The following is a 21,520-nucleotide window of genomic DNA, read 5'->3' as shown; positions in this document are numbered from 1 at the left end:
TATGGTGTTTATTACAGTCCCAAAATGCAAACTAAGACAAACAATTATAAGATGAAATCAAAGTATCTGCTTTTGTTAGCAGACAGCTTAGCTGTTTGGTAAAAGCCCTGCTTTAAAAATTAGCTGAAGTGAAGAGAGTACTAAGTCATTACATTAATTTTCTTTCTCCTCCATCCTTTAGCTTCACAATGAAGAAGATCATTCAGAATCATCTGCTGTAGAGCAGCCATCAACTTCTAACTCAGCAGCTCAGACTGCGGAAGCTGCTGCTTCAGCATCTGCACTGGAAGCTGACCCTTCTCCTCCCCCCTACAGTAGCATTACTGTGGAAATACCTACAACTTCAGGTGGGATGCGCCAGTCACAAAGCCCTGTGCCCTTTTCCTCCTGACAGTTTGTTGTTGCTGTGGGATTAACAAGTCTCTTAATGGCGTGGTTGTTTGTTTTGTTTTGCTTTATAACCCATGCTAGTCTGGAGCTTACTGTGTAGCCCAGGCTGTTCTAGAACTCATAATTTTTCTGCTTCAGCCTCCCAAGAAATGCATGCTTGGAGTATAAGCATGTGTCATTGCACCTAGCTTGAAAGAAATACACACACACATATCTAACCACACTTGTATATACTCACACATGTCTGTATACATACGTGTGTGTGTGTGTATACATACATCTGTATACACACACACATAATATGTTTATACTTCTATATTCTTAAGGTTGTAATGGAAAGCTAATAATGATGAGAGTAAGAATGTGGTATATGTGAGCAGCCACGAACAGTGTGCAAGTGTTGTGCCATACACATGGTAAGAATGCCTGCAGGCAAGTCCGACATTCCTACTTGCTGCTCTTTGTCCTCTGTGCCAGGCCGTCCTACTCTGTGTATCTTCTCAGCAGTGTTCAGTTGCTCGTATAATTATTTGCTTACTTCCATGTTGTATGATTCCGTTTGCTACTATAATATTTCTGAGCAGTATAGTAATTTCTAAAAGTGTCTATAAGTTCTCTGTTTAACATTCTTTATGAAGTAATTGTTTTTTTTTTTAAATTACTAAAAAACATTGCAACAAATAACCCTGTGTAAGTTGGGGCTGGAGTTTCTTGGCAGAGTGCTTGCTTGCATGTAGTATGCATGAGACCCTTGGATTGATCACTACCACCACAAAAGCAAGCAAAGCCTTCTTTACGTTTGCATCCTTATTTCTTTGTATAGTGAAGGTTGACTTCATGTAGGAAGCTCATACCAGCTTTGTCTACATGAATGAACGACATGAAGTTCATTTCCTTTTCAAGGCAGTTTTCACAAGTAATCTCCTGTGGTCCTTTCGAATAAAGTTAGTGTGTGCTGATTCTGTTTGTTACAATGCTTACTTTGTTAGTGTGCTTGTTCGGTCTTGATAAGAACTTCCAAACTCTGCTGGCAGCACCCTTGCTCTGCCCCTTTCTGCAACCTTTGCCATGTCAGTAAAAGGCTCTAATTGCCCAGAAACGCTATAAAGCAGTGGTTCTCAACTTATGGGCTGTGACCCCAAGACACTATTGGAAAACACAGGTATTTACATTCTGATTTGTAACGGTAGCAAAATTACACATGTGAACTAACTACATAAATAATTTTTGTTTTTCAAAAGTTGATCCATCTTTAACTTTTGGACTGAACCATCATGCCATGGCTTCAATATCTTCCGAATTGAGATATGTGAACCCTTTAGCAGTGCTTGTATAGCTTAATAGGATCTTAAGTTTCATATGCTGTCTTGGTAGTGTGACCATTCAGCAATGTAAAACAAACCTAGAAGCTTCTGGCCTCTGTTATAATGTAAATAATGTGTAGATAATGTAGCATAGACTTCTTAAAGTTTAGGCAAATTTCAGCTGTAAGCGCAGCAGAATCTGGTAGTTGAGTGTTCTTTATTCTCACACTAACCTGTAGAGATGAGTCTGCATTGTCTACAGCTCTGCCTAACAGGATGCTTAAGACTAATTAACCATGAGAGTGAGTAATTCCAGATTTGGAGTCTCTTCAGTGAAAAATCATTGATATATCATTGCTAGTATTTTCTTTTGTTTCTTAGTTATATGTTAAATAGGATCTTTTCTTAGTTTTCTATGATACTATATTTTTCATTAGCTCATTTTGTGACTTTTTTTTCTAAATCTGAGTAGCATCAGTAATCTGTATATTTTATGACACATTCTCTTGGATGCTACTTCCCTCTAATACCATGTGTGCCTTAGTCAGTGATTTGACTGAGGGTACAGTCCTTGGGACGCTGGATGACAGAGCTTACAGACTTTAATCTTGTTGAGAAGCCTTATGTACAGAGCTCACGATGTCTCAGCTTATGTTAACGACTTGACTCTTTTCTATGATGAATATTAAAGATTTTCAAGATTTTTCATTCTGTTCCTATAGATTATATCTCCATGGATGATGTGTGCTATTTTAATTTATAAATTCAATGTTATTTTCTTAGATTAATAAGATTGTTTTCATTTAGATTTTGCTTCTCAATTGTACTGTTACTACTGTTTCTGTAGTAGATTAGAAATAACCTAACCAGATTCTTAGCCTATATTGATAACTTATTTTTTTCTTAAAGCCTCTATAGCTGAAAATATAATACTAAAATAAAAAAATTTCATATTGGAGATGCAAGAAGTTCTGTTAAAGAAAAAGGTATAAACTACTGTAGAAAATATCAAAATATTATAGTTAGAGAAAATTCTGTGTTCCTTAGTGTTTGACATACTTTTAGAATCTACGTTTTACACTGTCATTGGTCTACTATAAACATTATCAGTTCATGCTGAACTTAATTTATACTAATAGGAATATATTCTGTAGTTTTATTTTATAAAATGAGCAGTCTATACTATTTTACTATAATTTTGGGGAGCTATTTTTCAAAAATGCTTTAAAAATCAGACAGAAATTGTTAGTAAAAATGGAGGGAGCTGTGTGGCTCTTTGGAAAACTGAAGGAAAAGGGATAATGAGAAACAATAGGAGCCCATGGGTCTTTACGCGAACAGAACAGAGTTTTCTTAAGTTAGGGAGCTGCTGAAACCGGTGTGGAAAAATTACCCTGTAGTTCGTGAGAGCAGAGGACCTGGGGCCTCGAGGATGCTAGCATTAGTGTCCAGAAAAGACAGCATGCCGGCACCACATCGATGCTGTGGTGACTAGTTAGTTCTTCAAGGCCTTCACTGTGATTGGCGTGGCTGTGAAATGGCGAGCGAGTGGGCGAGTGTGTGTCAGTGAGTGAGTGAGCGAGTGAGCAAGTGAATGAGTGAATGAGTGAGCGAGCGAGCGAGTGAGCGAGCAAGTGAGTGAGCGAGCGAGTGAGCGAGTGAATAAGTGAGCCAGCCAGTGAGTGAGCCAGTGAGTGAATGAGTTAGTGAGCCAGTGAGTGAGCGAGCGAGTGTGTGAGTGAGCGAGTGAACAAGTGAGCGAGTGTGTGAGTGAGTGAGCAAGTGAATGAGTGAGCCAGTGACTGAGTGAGCGAGCGAGTGAGTGTGTGAGTGAGCGAGTGTGTGAGTGAATGAGCAAGTGAGTGAGTGAGCCAGTGAGTGAGTGAGTGAGCGAATGAGCAAGTGAGCGAGTGAGCGAATGAATGTGTAGCTAGCGAGTGAGTGAGCCAGTGAGTGAGCGAGCGAGTGAATGAGTGAGCGAGTGAATGAGTGAGTGAGTGAATGAGTGAGTGAGCCAGTGAGTGAGTGAGCGAGCGAGTGTGTGAGTGAGCGAGTGAACAAGCGAGCGAGTGTGTGAGTGAGCAAGTGAATGAGTGAGCCAGTGAGTGAGTGAGCGAGTGAATGAGTGAATGAGCGAGCCAGTGAGCGAGCCAGCTTACAATACAGACCTGCAATAGCAATAGTAATCTTTGTTGTGTTACTGTAAGTTTTTAAAGTATGATCATGACTATGAAATCGTATTAAATTTTAATGATTATCCTTTATAAATCTTGTGTTTCTTCAGATACTGACATTTACAGTGAGTTTTACCCGGTGCCACCTCCATACAGTGTTGCTACCTCTCTTCCGACATACGATGAAGCTGAAAAGGCTAAAGCTGCTGTCCTGGCAGCCGCAGCGGCGGAAACACCTCAGAGAGTAAAACGTCACTTAACGATACTTTTGTGGCTTTCTGTAGATTTAATATAAAGGTCGTTCTCTGTGTGTGGCAGTGTGTGTGTGGTCTTCCTGTTACTGTCTGTGTGTGCCAGTGTGGCCACGTTACACTCTGCAGATGAATTCACCTGCTCTTGCCCTTGGCTTCCTCAGTTTCTGTTGACCTTTGCAGTACATGGGCCACTTCCCAGCTTTTGATGTCAGGCAGATCGGACACTGACTCTTCCATCCAGGTCGGCCCACTGCTCAGCGCCACCCTCACACTGCCTCTGCTTCCTGTGGACCGCGTTTCCACTCATCTCTCTATGGCCCGCGGACTTTGTCTCCTGACACAGTTCAGACTCCACTTTCTTCTCATCCAAGCTGTGTTGTCTTATTTCCTGTTCCTGTTTGCTTTTCCCTTTTCTCTTTCTCCACCGCATTGTACCGTTTACTCCTTCTTCTCTTTCATATATACGTTTGCACCTTTTAATAGTTGCATAAATAGCTTGGTGTGTCTTTATTATGTCATTCCATCTATCTGCCATGTGGGCTCTAGAAGAGCATGCGGGTTTGTTTTGTGTGAACTGATGGGGCTCAAGGCTTAACTCTTAGATGCAATCAGTGATAACAGACTTTGCAAGTAATTTCAGAGCTTCGTTCTTTATATTTGTAAGCAAAGACATTTATGTTAGGGTATTATTTTGCAAGCAAAAGGTGTATCATACGAACAGTATTTTATGTAATATCTTTTAGAGATTATTAGAATAATAAAAACACCAAGATATTAAAACCCTTTTAAAATTTGCTTTAAAATTTTAATGCTGAATTGTTTTAGTTTCATAAGATGTGTGTCCTGTAATTTATCAGTCTACCAAGAACCGACTTGCATTTTCCCCAGCTTGTTTTCAGTCCGTCAGTTTGCTGTATTTTGGAAAGGACAGGCATTGCTGAGGTCTGCAGGGAAGACTGAATTACCCAGAGCAGTAGCACTTGTCTTTGCCTGCTGTCCATCAGGCCCCAGTTCCCACAGGGCATCAGGGGGTTAGCTGGTAGTCCCACATGCCGAGGGTTATGTTACTAGGGAGTCCAAGTCCCCCACCTGCCGTAGAGAATGCCTACATCTGCCAGGCAGTGATGCATAGCTTTTAATCCCAGCTGTCGGGAGGCAGAGGCAGACAGATCTCTCTTGAGTTGGAGGCCAGAGTGGTCTACAGAGAGCTTCCAAGACAGCCAGGGCTACACAGTGAAACCCCCTGTCCCCAAAAGAAAGCCCACACCTTTGCTCTGCTGGGAGATTCCACTCTTCCAAAGCTATCCACTGTGTAAGAGTCCAGGAGAAACCATTGTTTCTGTATGGAAGACATGCAGAAACAGAAACGCCTGTAGAGTTATCTCCCAACTCAGCCCACGATTAATGTATCATTTTCATAATTGTTGCTATATATATGTGCACAATATATTTCAAGAATTAAAGTTGATGGATGAGAGGGCATACAGAGTTTTATTTTTGGTAATTATTGTCTACTTCCTAAAAGAGGTTGCACAGGTTTCCATTGTGTCACTGATTGTGAGAGCTCTGTTTCCCACTTGATATTCTGCCATGGCATCACATCTGTAGTCTTTGTGTCTTTGTGTCACTTCCCTGAATCTGATGTCACACGCCCACCCCGTGTGTGTGGCGTGGCGTGTGTAGGCTTGAGTTAAGCGTTGGGATATTGTTGGGGTGCCCTTCTTTTGTCCCTGTCCACCTTTCTTTTAGATAGGCTCTTAATGATAACCCAAAATTTATCTGTTTAGCCGGATTGGCTGGCCACTGAGCTTTAGGGACCTGTGTGTCTCTGTCCCACCAGCCCTGGGGCTGCAGGCACACACATGCTTCAGCGCCAGGCTTTTCACATGGGTTTTGAGGATCCCCGCTCAGGTCTTTGTGCTTGTACTGACTGAGCCGTGTCCCCAGCCCTCAAGTTACCTTTTTTTGTGTTTGCCTTTAAAGATACCCTTCTCAACAGCATCTGTGATAAAGTAACACTTGCTAATTCTTATCTGTATGGCCACTGAGAATGTTAGGTGTTACTGATGTTCTTACTCTTAAATTGAAGGTAATAAAATTGTAATTATTTCAGTGAAATGTTTTGGTATGCATTTTACAGAACCAGGAGGAAGAGTGTACACCAAGAGATGACTTCAGCGATGTAGACCAGCTTAGAGTGGGCAATGATGGCATTTTCATGCTGGCGTTCTTCAGTAAGTGACCTTTCCATTCTGCTTTTAAGAAATACTGGTGTGTGTGTGTGTGTGTGTGTGTGTGTGTGTGTGTGTGTATTTAAAATAACAGTGAAGAAAATGCTGTAGCATGGGCCTCCTTCACTCAAAGAGTGAATTGCTCGAGACATTGCACGTAATAAATCCTCAAACCTATTAAGCGTTTGTAGGTAATGCTGATTGCGCCTTTATGGTTGATAATGACCAGAAGTAGATGCATATTTAAACTGAATGAGATTTCACAGAGGAAAAAGCAGAATTAAGAGAAATACTGTGTCCTTTAAGGCTGTAGTACATTTCTGCTTTGAGGTCAGAAAATTTCCCTTTGAATGGCCTTAAGCCATCAGGGTTGGAGAAGGGAAAATTCTAGAAATCTAGGAGTGCCACAAAGGTATGGATATATAAGTCTTATTCAGGGAACAGTTAGGTTAAATGCTAATTATTTGACTTACACAGTAAATTTAAACTGAGGGAATACTGTCACGGTGTTTGTTATTTCTAATAAGAATGGCTAAAACTAATAGACACCTAATGTTCAGCAAAGTTGATTAGGTTATGTATTGTTTATTCTAGACTACAAATGAGGAATGGTTTACTTAATGTAAAATGACACACTCAGCTTCAGAAATCATCTGTCATGTGTTGAACCCTTCTCCGAGTTTGAGAATGTTTCACACTTCTCTTTATTTCATCTATCAGACAAAAGAAGTGTTTAAAGAGAGGGACAGACCTACTTCATGATATTTACATCACTGTCCAGTATGTGCAGGGTTTAAATCCTAAGTAGTTTTGCTGTGATTTTTCAGTTGGGTATGATGGATACAATGAAAGACAGTGGATTCATTGGTTACACATAGATGCTCACTGCCTTTTTGTACTGCTAGTCTAATGAACCTTAGGTTTTAATCTTTGATTTTTATTCAACTAGTAAGCTTTTATAGTAATATCAAATTCACGCATGTGTTTACATAAAGAATGTCTTCAACGTTAATTCCTTTCATTATTAGGTCTCTTAAGAAATCTTGGGGCAATGAGGGAAATGGGAAAACCCCTGCCAGGCACACATGAAGACCAGAATTTAATTCCTTAAGCCCAGGCTGAACAGGTGTGGCACCTGCCTGTAATCCCAGCACTTAGGAGAAGAAACAGTGGTCCTTGGAGCAAGCTGGGTTCAAATGAGAGATCCTGCCTCCGTAAATAAAGTGGAGAGAAACTGAGGAAGACACCCATTGATCTCCACACACATGTTCACATATGTGCATCCCACACACATGTGCCCATAAACATGCAAATTTATATGTGCAGGCATCTACATTACACACATACCCATGGCCCAACAGGGAGAATATCAATGAGAAAAGATTATGAATGTACTGTTGACAGTGTAAGTAGTAGCCTCCTTAGAAATGCAAGTGTGCCATTTATATCATCTAAGCTTTTCACTCTGAACTTACATATTTCCTTTAACCCCAATACCTTTTATTTAATATTCATGTGTTAGATTTTAATATTTATAAATGATGTAAATGCATGCAACTTAGATTATTTTTGGTTAGTGACAATATATTGATTTATATAAATATAGTCCCAGATTTCATATGAAATTTTCAAATTTTAATAAAGTTCTGTGAAATTGTACTTCTACACATTGCTTTTATGCTCTCTGTTTCTACAAACGTTTTATATAAGATTAAAAAGTTGGTATGCCCAACTTTAATAAGCATTCATTTATTTGTAATTATTACCATCTAGTGGCTATTCTTGAAATTGCAACTTGCTTTCTATTCTTCCTTAAACTGGTAGTCCGGAAATATATTCTTTAATCTAGCTTACATCTTAAGCATTTCAGGTTATATTTTTACAAATAAAATTACAGCAAATATGAGTTCTATTAAAAAAACCTTTCATAGGTTTAATTTTTGATTTCTCTTACAGCATTAATATTTTTGCTTCTTATCTCACGTAATCTGAGAGAAGATTTATAGTTAAATTTAGTGAATTAATTATGTTTTCGTGTGCAGAAAATAAAAGGGAAGAAATGAGTATATTTCTGGGTAATGTGTAGTACGAATGTGAGAAGTCATCTCATATTCAGTTAGCTGTTATCTTAAAGCACCTCTTAAATTTTTAAGAGGATACAGTAGAATAGAGTTGCTTGTCAGTTAATTCCACTCTAGAAGTTATATTTGATCCAATAGATAATTGATCATATTGGAAATGACTGAGTGCTAGTGTTTTAAAAATGTGTGGACCATTTTGGGAAAACTATTCCTTCAAGGTGTAGCCGATTGTATCACATGTGTCAGAAACTTCATATCAGAAAGAGAAAGACATTATAGTTAATTACCCAGCTCTCTTATTTTAGACTTAAGAAAGCTGAAAGAAAAGTTAGTGTTCTCATAACCTAACACTTACAAAGAAAACAGAACTGTTTTGAAATGTAAATATGACTTGTAGGGCTTGCTGGATAGTTGTATGCCAGCTTGACACTAGCTGAAGTCATCTGAGAGACAGGAAGTGCAATTAAGAAAATGCCTCCATAAATGAGCCTGTAAGGCATTTCTTAATCATTGATTGATGGAGCAGGACCCAGCCTGGGGTGGATGGTGCTACCCTGGGCTGGTGGTCCTGGATTCTATAAGAAAGCAGGCTGAACAAGCCACAAAGAGCAAGCCAATAAGCAGCACCCCTCCATGGCTTCTGCCTCCAGGTTCCGGCCCTGTTTGAATTCCTGTCCTGACTTCCTTTGGTGATGAACAGTGATGTTTGGAAGTGTAAGCCAAATAGACCCTTTCCTCCCCAGGTTCCTTTGGTCATGCCTGGTGTTTTATCACAGCATAGTGCCTTACTGACAGGGAAATACCAGTCACTTCCAAATGATTACTGTGTCTTTCTCTTTCAGTCCTGTCAGTGGTAGATGAGTGTAGCCTGAAAATAAAACCCAGGGACAGATATTGGGATTCAAGCTTCAAGCTGAAGATCAGAGAAGCAAAGCAGCCAAAGTAGTAGATCTTACTTCTACCAAGCTGAAATGGCAGTCCTGTCTCCATGAGTCCTCGGAGGCAAAAGCTCTCGGTTCCTGCCTTCTCCTCTTTGTATTCCTTTCTCCACCCACCCAGCCATATCCTCCTGTTTCCACCTCCCTAGTGCTGGGATTAAAGGTGTGTGAGCCCAAGTGGTAGGATCAAAGGCGTGAGCTGTTACTCTTCACTCTTGTGTAGGTAAGAGTGGCCTTGAACTCAGAGAGATCCATCTGCCTCTGTCCTGGAATTAAAGGTGTGTGCCACCAACACGTAGCTTCTACAGTTAGCTAGTGTGGCTGCCTTTGCTTTCTGATTCTTCAGGCAGTCTTTATTAAATCATAACTAATATATCACCAGACATGAGGGCCCTTATTTTATCATCATCAGAAACTGCTGTTGATGACATTTCTATTTTAGACTTTTCTTAAAAGCATGTAGTGTGTTCTAATTATGTCTTTAATGTGCATTTCTCAAATAATTATAACACTGAGCATCTTCATTCTGTAAATTCTTTTATGATTCTATCATATAAAAGTCAAAAGGTCCATTTTTTTAAGTGGTGGTATAGATGCTAATGTATTGAAAACAATTACATGTTCTGTCCATGTAAGTTGTCTAAAATGGCTTTTAGATGACATTAATATTGGTATTAAATCCAGATAAAGAATATGCCAGAATTATAACTGTTATTTATGACATACTATATTTGGTTATTTTGGTTTTACCTTTACAAAAACTCCAGTTTTGTCTGATCCCTTGAAGATCAGACTCCACAGGAACAATATTGTGATCTCGTGATTTGCTGATTTACAAACGAAGTTTTAAGTGAGAATATGGAAAGGAAATAAGAAAGCAAGTGTCTGCTTTCTCACATCCAGAAACTATGCTTAAATCACATGTTTAAATAAATCTACACATATTATATATACACATACATATGAGAGACATGAAAGTAGGGTATTTAAGGAGGGGGTGACCAGTAGGAGGGAGGACAGGAGTTCAAGGAGGGTAAAAGGGGCAAATATGAGCAAATACAGCGAAATGCATGTATGGTAAATCAAAGTGATTATTTTGTATGCTTGCTAAAGAAAAGTAATGAAAACCGAACTTCATCAATAATAACATAGTTTTACATGCTAGTAATAGCCTTAAAGAACTGGAAAGGAAACTGTTGACCAGACTGGCAGAACCCAACTTTACCAGTCTATTTGCTTATTGTAATGGATAGATGTGCAAGCAGCAAGCCAAGGCAGTCTCTAAGGACAGCTCAGTGGCTGGAGTGCAAAGAGGCTGCTGTTTCACTTAAGCAATGAGGGATAGCTAGATAGCTATTCTTATGTTTCTGTTAATTTGTATAGAAATTAAGACCTTGAAAAGTATGTTTCTGTTATCTTTAGTGGCATTTATTTTCAACTGGCTTGGATTCTGCTTATCGTTCTGTATCACCAATACCATAGCTGGAAGGTATGGTGCTATCTGCGGATTTGGCCTTTCTCTGATCAAATGGATCCTTATTGTCAGGGTAAGCAACTCATAGTTCCTATCTGAAATGTGTGGTTCGTTGTAGTGTTTGCTTCATGCACACGCATTCTCCCCGATACAGACTTCACCTCTTCCTTCCTTCGACTGTGTGTAACCACGAAGACTCGGTGTAACTGTATGTGCCATAACTGTGTGTGAGACTGTTAGTTTGTATGTGCCACAGCTGTGTGGGAGAGACTGTTGCCCTGAAATAAGATGCTCCCAGCTTTGCTACCTGTGTTCTCATGTTAAGTCATTTAAATGTTCTCAACTTTACTTGGTTTCCTCATAATAAGTTGATAAAAACTGCCTCACGGGATTATTTCTGAAGATGGGAAGCAAAGTACCTTACCCAGTTACCTATAGTATGCAGAATGAACATGTAGTAAAACACATATATACATGTGTGTGTGTATACATATAGCATACAGAAATATAGTATATGTGTTTTGAACAAATCATATTTCCTGCTCATGTGATGTAGTTCAAGTGTGTCTTAAATCAAAAACCCAAAGTTTCTGCTTAGTAAGTTATTATGAATTTAAATGTCTCCTAAGGTGGTTTTTTACTATGTCCTTTTGTTCTTAGTTAAGATTGGTCAAAGAGATAGCAAGGTCACGAAGAATAATATATAGGTTGCCAAGGACTTTTAAAGTATATTCAGATTGGACCGAGAATTCTGACATTTAAAAATACAACAGGAAGAGATGAATATTGGAAAATCCTGTTTCAAATAATTACTAAATACTTCCTCTCTCAAAGCTCTGAGAGCTCAAAAGTAAAGGCTGAGAACTTGCTCCTGCTGAGTGTGAGGTGACACCCGCAGCCTACACTCGCTGAGGAAGGCCGACTCTGAGGCTACATTGTAATGCCGTATTTCAAAATTTAAAAAAAAAAGAGAGAGGAGGAGAGAGCTCACCGAAAGCCCTCATCCCTTGCTCCTTGTGTTCTTTGAAAGCCTTTCTAATTTCCTCTTCCCTGAAACGACTTTCAAGGGCCATTAGGGGACAACAGTGTCTCTTGTCATGAGAGTTTTCTGTACAGGTTGTGTAGGCTTGCTTGCTGTCAGGCACGGTCAGTTTGTTTCTGTCTTTGCCTCCTGAAGGTTTCCTGTGAGCATCTTTGCTTCCTGGCTTTGATAGCTTTTATTTATTTGGGGTGGGGTGTGCATGCGTGCGTGCGTGAGTGCGTGCATGCGTACGTGTGTGGTGTGTGTGTGTGTGTGTGCGTGCGTGAGTGCGTGCATGCGTACGTGTGTGGTGTGTGTGTGTGTGTGCGTGCGTGAGTGCGTGCATGCGTACGTGTGTGGTGTGTGTGTGTGTGGTGTGTGTGCGCGTGTGTGTGGTGTGTGTGCGCGCGTGTGTGGTGTGTGTGCGCGTGTGTGTGGTGTGTGCGCGTGTGTGTGGTGTGTGCGCGCGTGTGTGTGGTGTGTGTGCGCGTGTGTGTGGTGTGTGTGCGCGTGTGTGTGGTGTGTGTGCGCGTGTGTGTGGTGTGTGTGCGCGCGTGTGTGGTGTGTGTGCGCGTGTGTGTGGTGTGTGCGCGTGTGTGTGGTGTGTGCGCGCGTGTGTGTGGTGTGTGTGCGCGTGTGTGTGGTGTGTGTGCGCGTGTGTGTGGTGTGTGTGCGCGTGTGTGTGGTGTGTGTGCGTGTGTGTGTGTGTGCGTGTGTGTGGTGTGCGTGCGTGGTATGCGTGTGTGTGTGCGTGTGTGCGTGCGTGGGTGGTGGTGGTGTGTGTGGTGTGTGTGTGTGTGCATGTGTGTGGTGTGCGTGTGTGTGTGTGTGTGTGTGTGTGTGTGTGTGTGTGTGTGTGTGTAAAGCATCTGTGAGAGTCTGCTCTGTCTGTCCACCATCTGGGTTTTAGTGTCCAAACTGGAACTTGGTGAGGTGTCTTTACCGAGTGAGCTGTTTGTAGTCTGTCTGTGGGTTTTAAAGGGTGGTCATGGGTAACTCCTTTCATTGTTGTGTTAAGTTTGCTGAGGCGCTGTCTACTGGGGGGGAACGGAGCCTAAAATGAGGCGGATTTAAGTCTCATTCGACTCCCAGCCTCAGACCCTGGGGCCACAGGCCACAGACCACAGATGCACATCCCAGGAACAATTCTGTGTCCAGTTTGAAGAAACCGAGGTCATTAGACTGCTGTTTTCTCACAAGCATTCAGAATTCCCCTCGCTTGACTCCATTCTTGGACTGTGCTGTGACTGCTGTCCACAGAGTTTTAAATGATGTCAGCCAGCTTCTAAATTATACAAATAGTATTTACTTAAACATTGCTTTCTGATTGAAAGTGCTAAATCTTCCTAAAGTTTTCAGTAGAATCACAAGTCTGAAATACTTCTTTAAATGTTCCAGATGTTTGGGTAATGCATCTGTTTTATTATAATCTATTAAAAGTAGCCATTGTACAAATATTAATCCTCTGAATGATATTATTTTTTTAATTTGTTTTATAGCTTCCCAGGGTTTTGGTTCTTTTAACAGATCCCATACTGGTACATATCATAGGTTTTGAATGTTAATCTATGGATTCTTGGTTTGGATCTATATTATAAGATGATTAAAGCTTAAGCCATTGTGAGAACCGGTCCTCTGGTAGGTTTTGTTTTGTTTTTTTGTTTTTTTTTTGAGTTTCCACCAGGAGCTTAAACCTACTATATGTTGTGAAACATACAAACCTGCAACCCTGGCCTTGCAGAGTTTCTTGGTGGAGAAAATGAACAGAGTTGGAACTGTGTATATCCAGATTTACCTGTATTGCCAGCGAAACTGTTATACAAATAAGATTTCTCATTTAAATTATAGAACACAGAAAACTATTCAAAAACTAATTTTCAATTGCTAGGGTCATTCTTTTTTTAATGTCATTTGACATGAAATTGAGTTACAGTTTACAAATCAATTTTGCAAGGTTTATTATTGCATCGAAGGTCAGTGCCTATTTACTCATTTTTCAACAGTTACTTCACACCCCGCCCTCTAAAGAATATCCAGTAGCTCTCTTAAATTAACTGTCACACAGGCATTTACTTTGCTCCTGTAGTTTAGTCACATCCAAGGTAGTACAGATGGTCTTTTCCACACCACTAGGTTAGTACGACCATGTTGTGTTTCATTGTAGGTCATTCTTGATATACAAGAGGTAGTTAGCCCATTGAGCATAGCCGATACCTTGAGGGTATCTGGATCCTGTTTATTGGGTATTATATATGGAGAGTTGAAAATGTAGTTTTGGTTCTTTACCTTCTTATTTCTTACAGCTGCTAAAACCCTTATGAAACTTTTTTCTTGATTACACAGTAATTTTTCAGTTGTCAGTTCTTTTCTCAGTGTAAGTGTGGGGGTGTGGCCCTTGAACCCTTGAAGTGTGAGTGTGTCCCAAAGGACTGGAACATTTTAAATCTTTGCAATTTCTAAAACTCTGAGCCTGGGATTTAGATAATTAGGTATTTATTAGTTTAAAATTATTCCAAAGGAAGCGCTTCAGAAGTTTAAAAAAACACCATTTGATAATCTCCATTTATATACTTCCCAAGTTGTGACACCATGTGAAATTTGTATTTTTATTATTAACAAAGCTGTAGATTTTTAAGCTTTTATAGAAATTATCAACAGTCAGGAATACTTTTAATTTCAGATACAAGCATCAGTCTGCATTTAACAAAATTATTTTTAAGAAAGTAAGTTTCAATCTGGAGACCAGTAAAAAGAAATGAAATTAGAACAAATTTTCTTTTAAACATTTAGAGTAGGTTATGTGATATACTTAAAAAGATAATTATTTGAGGTGATTTAAGATACATAATATACATAATTTAAGATAGGGAAGAATCACCCATAGTAGTTTAAGAACCCTGTGTTATAAACTTTTTAAATTCCGTGAAGTGCGGGTCTGTTCGAGAGAAGGTCCTGGTGTCCTGCTCTGTGAGAGCCTCCTGGCAGCTTGCTACTCCCTTCCTCACAAGGGAAGGAAGGCCGGCTAACATGCCAGTAGCAGCCACTGTAGAAATGGCACTGTTGAGAGCCAAGTGCCAGGCATCTAGTTTGAAAATGAAAACTCTCTAAGGAGTTGGGGGTCTTTATGTGCCTAGTATTTTGGCAGTGACTAACAGTAGGGGGTTACAGAAGGTCAAAGCCTTTCTCTCTAGAGGTCAGCACAACATCCTGTCCCATAAGATTAAACTAATGTGGCTTTTGTGCTAATCTCCAAAGCAGCAGGTTGCTGTGGTGTGTGTGGGATGGTAATTGTATCTTTGAGACTATAAGAAACTGATGTGAACTTTTCGATGAAAAAAAAAATGTTTAGCTCCAGTGTATAACATTTAGACATTTATTTTCTTGCAAGCAGTTTGGAGTTTTTTGTTTATGAAGTATTTTATATAAGTGTGCAATTGCATAAGAGTTTTCCCCAAATATATATGTATATCATTAAGTATTATCCCTGTGCTTTTCTTTCATGCTATTTTTAATATGCTGTTTTTTAAGCATTAAAGATTATTTGAGATAAATTATTCTGATGCCTAGAGTAATCTGAGTGTTCACATTTAATAATACCTACATGGTTAACATATTTATGTTCACTCCATAGTTTTCTGACTATTTTACTGGCTATTTCAATGGACAATATTGGCTTTGGTGGATATTTCTTGTACTTGGTAAGTTTATTTTTAATTTAGTTCTGTTTAAATAACCTTAGTTTATTACTCAATTAACCGGTAACTCTGAAGTCATGAAGTGCAGATACGCTGTGTTCCTAGTAGAGCAAAAGTAAGATCTCTGGTGTAAATCCGTGCACTGGCTATTCTCAGTTCTCTGGTGCCACATGTCCCCTGCATGGAAAAAGCAGAGACTGTCAGCACAGAGAACCCGTGGCTGAATGACAAACAAGTCCTACAGAGTTTGAGAATTTCAGCCTAATGTAAATATTGTCATCTTTACTAATTATCCACAGGAAACACACGTGCATAATTTTAATGCTGTCATGCGAGTAGGAGGGTTTGAGCAGTCAGTGCCTTCTCGTATTTTTGAATTAGGGAAGCATTCTTTGTGCTTTAGGAATGTGCGCTTTATCCGTCGTTAATGTGGTGCTGCAGGAGAGGCTCCCTGCGCTGCCCACAGCACTTCCCTTTAGTTGTCCTTTTGTAAGGCAGGCTTCTACTACATGCTGACATTTATGAGTTTTCAATAGTCCATGCTAATTAAGTTAACTGTAACGTCATGTTATACTTTTGACCCGTGTTTTAAATGTCTTCACTGACAATTTGTATTTTAATTCTTTTAGATTACAGTAGGTGGCAGTCTTTTCTTTAGGTTTTTAGTCATACTATTGGACCTTTAGGATTTTTTTGAAAACAAATTGTTGGTGGCCAATTAAGATCGCTAAATTCTTTCTGTAATGTTATGGTGAAATTATTTTAATGTTGTAACTATGTTGGAGATCATAAATATATACTGGTTAAGGTGGGTTTATGTATTGTTTATTGTATCCTAGATTTCTGAATTCTTTGCTCTTTGAGTCTTTTACCTAAAAGTGTGTGTGTGTGTGGGGGGGGAGCTATCCATTCTATTCACTCTTATTAGTGAGTGTGCTTGCTTCAGTGTCCATGGTTAAGAGGTGAGTGAAGTCAGAGAGAGATACTATGGGCAGAATTGAGACCACAGTCCCAGTTCCACATCAGAGCCAGGGTCTCAGATTCCGTTACAGGAGGATGCAGATTGCATCAGCACTAACTACAGGAACGATGCTGAGACTAGTGTGGGAATGAATGGCTTCTTTTAGAAAATGCCTGTAAGAGCACACTGTGTCTAAGAACTAGCAGCTTCACAGACAAAAGAGGGGATCTCACAAATAAATTTTGTCTGTTTTAAATAGTACTTTTTGTATTGGGAAAAGAAAAAGCGTCTTTGTTTATGACCCGCATCTGGAAGGGAATGAGGGTAGAATCCAGAGAAAGGGTCACAAAGGGAAAGAGTTGGGTGTGAAAGCAAATGGGTCTTAATTTAACTGAAACGTCACACCTTCATTTCCTCATCAAGTATATGTTCTTCTCTCCAGTCTGCTACAGACCGCCTCTCTCTGCAGCACTCTGAAAACTGTCGAGTGTGGGGTAAAATGTGTTTTGGGCGTTAGATTTCAAGTCCGGCAGGGTTTTTCTTCCTGGTGAAGGAGGTCATGCATCCTTCTATTTTGTTTTCTCCCCACTCTATCTGGTTATGAGTTTGCTGGAGTTGAGTGCTTTCCAGAAAACTGTGTAAAGATTTCAGAGGCATGTACTAGTAACACTGCTCTGGCTTCTACACTCATGTAGTGGTCTTTATCTGAAACTCTGACCATTTCACAGGCGTTGCTTATGTGAAATAGTATTCCTCTTAGAGAGCCATCTCGGCTGTCTATCACAACGAAACCACTAGAGGGGCCTGTCTCGGTTTTTATTACTAGTATTGCATTAGTTCAAAACAAAAACTTAAACTCGTACCCATCTTTGAGTGCAGATTTAACAAATGGCAGGCCCTTTATATTGTGAGACAGGCTTTTTTTTTTTTTTTTTTTTTTTTTTTTAACCTGCACTCATTTTGTCTTAATACTTTAAAAATAAACATCTTAATTTCTCAGTAGTTATATGCATTGGAAAGTTTCATGGAAGGAAAGACTAACGGGTAAACTGTATGTGTGTCTACGGCCACACTATAGCTCCCACAAGATTCTCCTTTGTTTTTTTTTTTTTTTTTTTTTTTTTTTTGCTTGGTTTTTGGTTCTTCTTTTAAATTTGGCTTTGATGACAGGGAAAGTGTGCAGGGGCAGAGAGCAGACACAGGGGATGGGGAGATGAGTGGGATTGGAATGCCTGCTGTGAAACCCACAGAGAACCAATAAAATAAAATTCATTAACTTTTACACTTAACGCTATCATTACATAGATATTTCTATGTGACTTTGGATTTTTATAGCTTACATTTGCTTTAATTGTGTTACAGTTAGGATTAAGAAATCGAAAGAATCGAAAATATGTCAATAAAATGTTATTACATTTTATCACAATGGCGTTATCATTGTAGCTTAAGAAATATATAGAATAAACTCTGCAGATTTGCCATAGTTAAGATTTGCTTCCTTGAGCGGAAGAGGCCGTAGTTATAGTGGTCTATGGTGCATGTGGCCCCTCATGTTAACGTGTTATTTATTCTCTGTAGGCCTGCTCCTTTTCTTCAGAGGGTTTGTTAATTACCTAAAAGTCAGAAACATGTCTGAAAGTATGGCAGCTGCACACAGAACAAGATACTTCTTCTTACTGTAGAGGTAAGAAATGTTAATGTGGTGTATGTTTAGTCCTATTAGACAGACATTTTCCAGATACATACTAAATATTTAATATGTACTCAGAATTTTACTTCATGTAGTTAGTATGCTTTATACTAGTTGCTGTGTTTAATAGCTTTGTTAAATTTAATACGTTGCTGACCCTTTTTTAAAATTGAATTTCACTAATTTAAATTTTACGATACAGAATTAGAAACGAAAACTATTTATTTACTTTTGTGGTGTTGTGATCAGGCCCAGTACTTCACACATGGAACAAGCAAGCGTGTTAACTCCTGCTCTTGAGACTGGCTCTTACTATATAAGAGTATATAGTAAGAGTATATAGTATATATCACTGGCTTGCTTTAAACTTGGGACCTTCTTGTGCACCACTGTGCCTAAGGAAACTTTTTAGGTCAGCACTATGCCTGCAGGCCAGAAGAGGGCAGCAGGCACCAGCTCTCATTAGGAATGGTTGTGAACCATCTTGTGGTTTCTGGGAATTGAACTCAGGACCTCTGGAAGGAGCAGCCAGTGCTCTCAACCGCTGAGCTAACTCTCCAGCCCACCCAGAGAAACTTAAATCCTTCTTCCTCAATCTCTTTTTAATGGTTTGCCACAGGCACATTTGAAGTAACCGGCAGCACAAAACCTGAAGACATTGGAAAGTATAATTTTTATAACAAAATACTTAAATAAGAAATAATGGATATTTTCCAAAAAGTAGGCAGACATCTGGTGGAAAAAAACCCAAAAATCCAGAAAGACCACAGATTTGTCACAGTAAGGGAAAAAAGGAAGTGGACAGAGAGAACTTGACAGTTATCCAGAGAGTTTCTGGAAGTTGTGCGTGTAGCGAGCACTTATTTATTCAACAGCCAAGGAGTTTTCAGATGAAGAGACCTTATGTGTTTCCTCAGCTCCGGATGCATGCATGGTATGTGTACATAACATACCATTTTGTCTAATGTACTTGAGCATCTGAGGACTTAGGTGTTGGAGGGAGGTTCTGAAACCAATCCACTATAGCTATTGAGGGACGATTATACTCCTTGTAAGTAAACTGTGTGGTTTATGATTTGATTATTTACATTTATAGCTTTTGTTACTTCTTATAGGTGCCCCACCCTTAGATAAAGATAGGCAGCTAAGGAATACTGAGATTGAGAGAAACAGTCTTCCTCACAGATGAGCCCCCTAATTGGTTGTTCAGTACCAAGTAGTCAGCTTTGAAATTGTGTACATACATACATACATACATACATACATACATACATACATGTGACAGTACCAGAAAAAGAGGCCTGGTTTCTAGAGGGGCTTATATGAGAGGGGTTGGAGGGAGAAAAATAGGAGGAAATGATTCAATTATATTTAATTAAAAAATTAAAAAGGTAAAAAGTAAATACCATTATTTTAGCTGAAGAATATACATGTAAATAACGTCTATATAAATGTGTTTCCAGATTATGTTAAAATATTAGTTTAAATATTCCTTAAGATTCCCTATTCGCAGAAGACACTAAATTTTCTTTTTAATTGTTAAAATGTCTTTGTGAATATTGGCATCAAGGCACCAGTAGTATTAGTGAGATAAAAGGCAAAAAACTATTGCTAACTTGAGCACTGTTGTTTAAGTGGTATACTAATTTTGCAGTTTTTCGAGAGTCAAATATAATGTAAATATTATAGACTATTTGAAGATCTTTTATGGAGGCTTTGTCTTTTAGAAAAATATAGAAACACATGGTTATCTTTATCCAGAAGGCTGTTCTATTCATAAATGAAATGCGGCTGTAAAATGTGTTTTTACAGTATTATGATTATGACAAGTATTTTCGAGACAGGGTTTCTCTGTGGCTTGGGAGTCTGTCCTGGAACTAGCTCTTGTAGATCAGGTTGATCTCAAACTTACAGAGATCGCCTGCCTCTGCCTCCTGAGTGCTGGGATGAAAGGCGTAAGCCACCACCGCCTGGCTCAAGTATAATACATTTTAAGAGTACTTCTTTCTTTGTCTCTAGACTGCATCAAGCCAACATTCCTTTCTTATACCAATGTGAAATGTCCACATCACCTGTAAACCTACAGCTTTGCTAAGATAGAAGACTGCCGAGAGCAGAAGAAAACGTAGAGAGAGGTGGAGCTTCGGAATTCAGTGGCAGGGTGGGTTATGCTTAAAAGCCATGTCTGCTCATTCTTTAATTATCTGTACTTCATTATTTTGCACATTTGTATATGTGCCTATTTAAAAGATACGCATATACTTGAAAGACTCCGTAAAGTTGTTGCAGCAAACTCCAGTCACACTTGGTTAATCAGTGTTTGATGTACTTGGAAGAGCTGAGTGATAAACCCTTCCAGCATGTAAGTGCTTCTGACTTGACCACTAGTGTAATAAAAATCACATTATTCATCTTGTCAAACGCTTTAGTTTCTGGCTCTTAGATTCATCTCGTATTTCCAAACATGAACTATTCTTTGCTATAGATGATGTTTATTAAAACTTGCAGTGTGATTATTAGAAAAGATCTGTCAGATTTTTGAGTATGATATTATTTAGGAAAACTGTAAATAACCATGCATAAGTTGCTTTTCACATTCTTTTCTTGGAATCGTGTCTAGATTTCTTTTCATTAATTTAAAATTAAGTAAACTAAATATATAGAAATAGCTTTGTTAAAGATAGAGTGGTTTCACATGAACTTTAAGAAAATGTGAGTAAACCAAATGTTCTTTAAAGAAAAAAAAATTTAAGAGGAAATAATAGTTTTAGGGATTTTCAAATGAGAAGCTTATATTTAAGGATTACTCACCTTAGCAGTTCTTACAAGAAGGTATTATGTTAGATTTTTATATTTATTTACATCTAAGACAATTTAAAAATTGATTATCAAATATTCTCATTTGCATTTGTCTTTTAAAAAGCCAATAAATGTATCTTTCCATATTACTGTAATCATTTTTTTTCTTTAAATGCTTAGTTTGTTAAACTTAGCAAATAAAATCTTGTTCTGTTAATAGTGCCTTGCTTAATGATTGCAAGATTAATTTGTAAGTTCATATAAGCCGATTTGAGATAACTGATAATGGGTACTTTCATGCTATGAAATGTATCTGAAATATAGGGGTGTTGAGTGTCTGTACTGAGTGAGTGCAACCATTACTCTGTCTGGAATCTGCTTTTACATCCATAGCTATAATGCTTGGTACCTTACAAGTCACCCTCTGTCTCCCCTGGTTTTCATCTTTACCTTAGCATTTGAACATCAACAGTAAAGATGATAGAAATTACATCACTGCTCACCTGTA

At 38.9% G+C, this 21,520-nt stretch overlaps 1 protein-coding gene across 1 annotated transcript in view; it reads left to right on the top strand.

Annotated features, from left to right (window-relative positions):
* The window catches only part of Ndfip2 (Nedd4 family interacting protein 2), a 51,136-nt gene extending 29,907 nt beyond the window's left edge, over positions 1–21,229 (top strand). Inside the window, exons 2-8 of the mRNA XM_051195237.1 lie at positions 182–347; positions 3,979–4,112; positions 6,263–6,356; positions 10,795–10,919; positions 15,499–15,565; positions 18,102–18,207; positions 20,233–21,229. Coding sequence (XP_051051194.1) covers positions 182–347; positions 3,979–4,112; positions 6,263–6,356; positions 10,795–10,919; positions 15,499–15,565; positions 18,102–18,205 — 690 coding nt within the window. The 3' untranslated portion in view covers positions 18,206–18,207; positions 20,233–21,229. The remainder of the gene's footprint in view (positions 1–181; positions 348–3,978; positions 4,113–6,262; positions 6,357–10,794; positions 10,920–15,498; positions 15,566–18,101; positions 18,208–20,232) is intronic.
* Positions 21,230–21,520: the final 291 nt, after the last annotated feature.

This window comes from Phodopus roborovskii, unplaced genomic scaffold (assembly GCF_943737965.1).
Source record: "Phodopus roborovskii unplaced genomic scaffold, PHOROB, whole genome shotgun sequence".
Lineage (NCBI taxonomy): Eukaryota > Metazoa > Chordata > Mammalia > Rodentia > Cricetidae > Phodopus > Phodopus roborovskii.
This window is presented reverse-complemented; position numbering and strand designations above follow the sequence as displayed.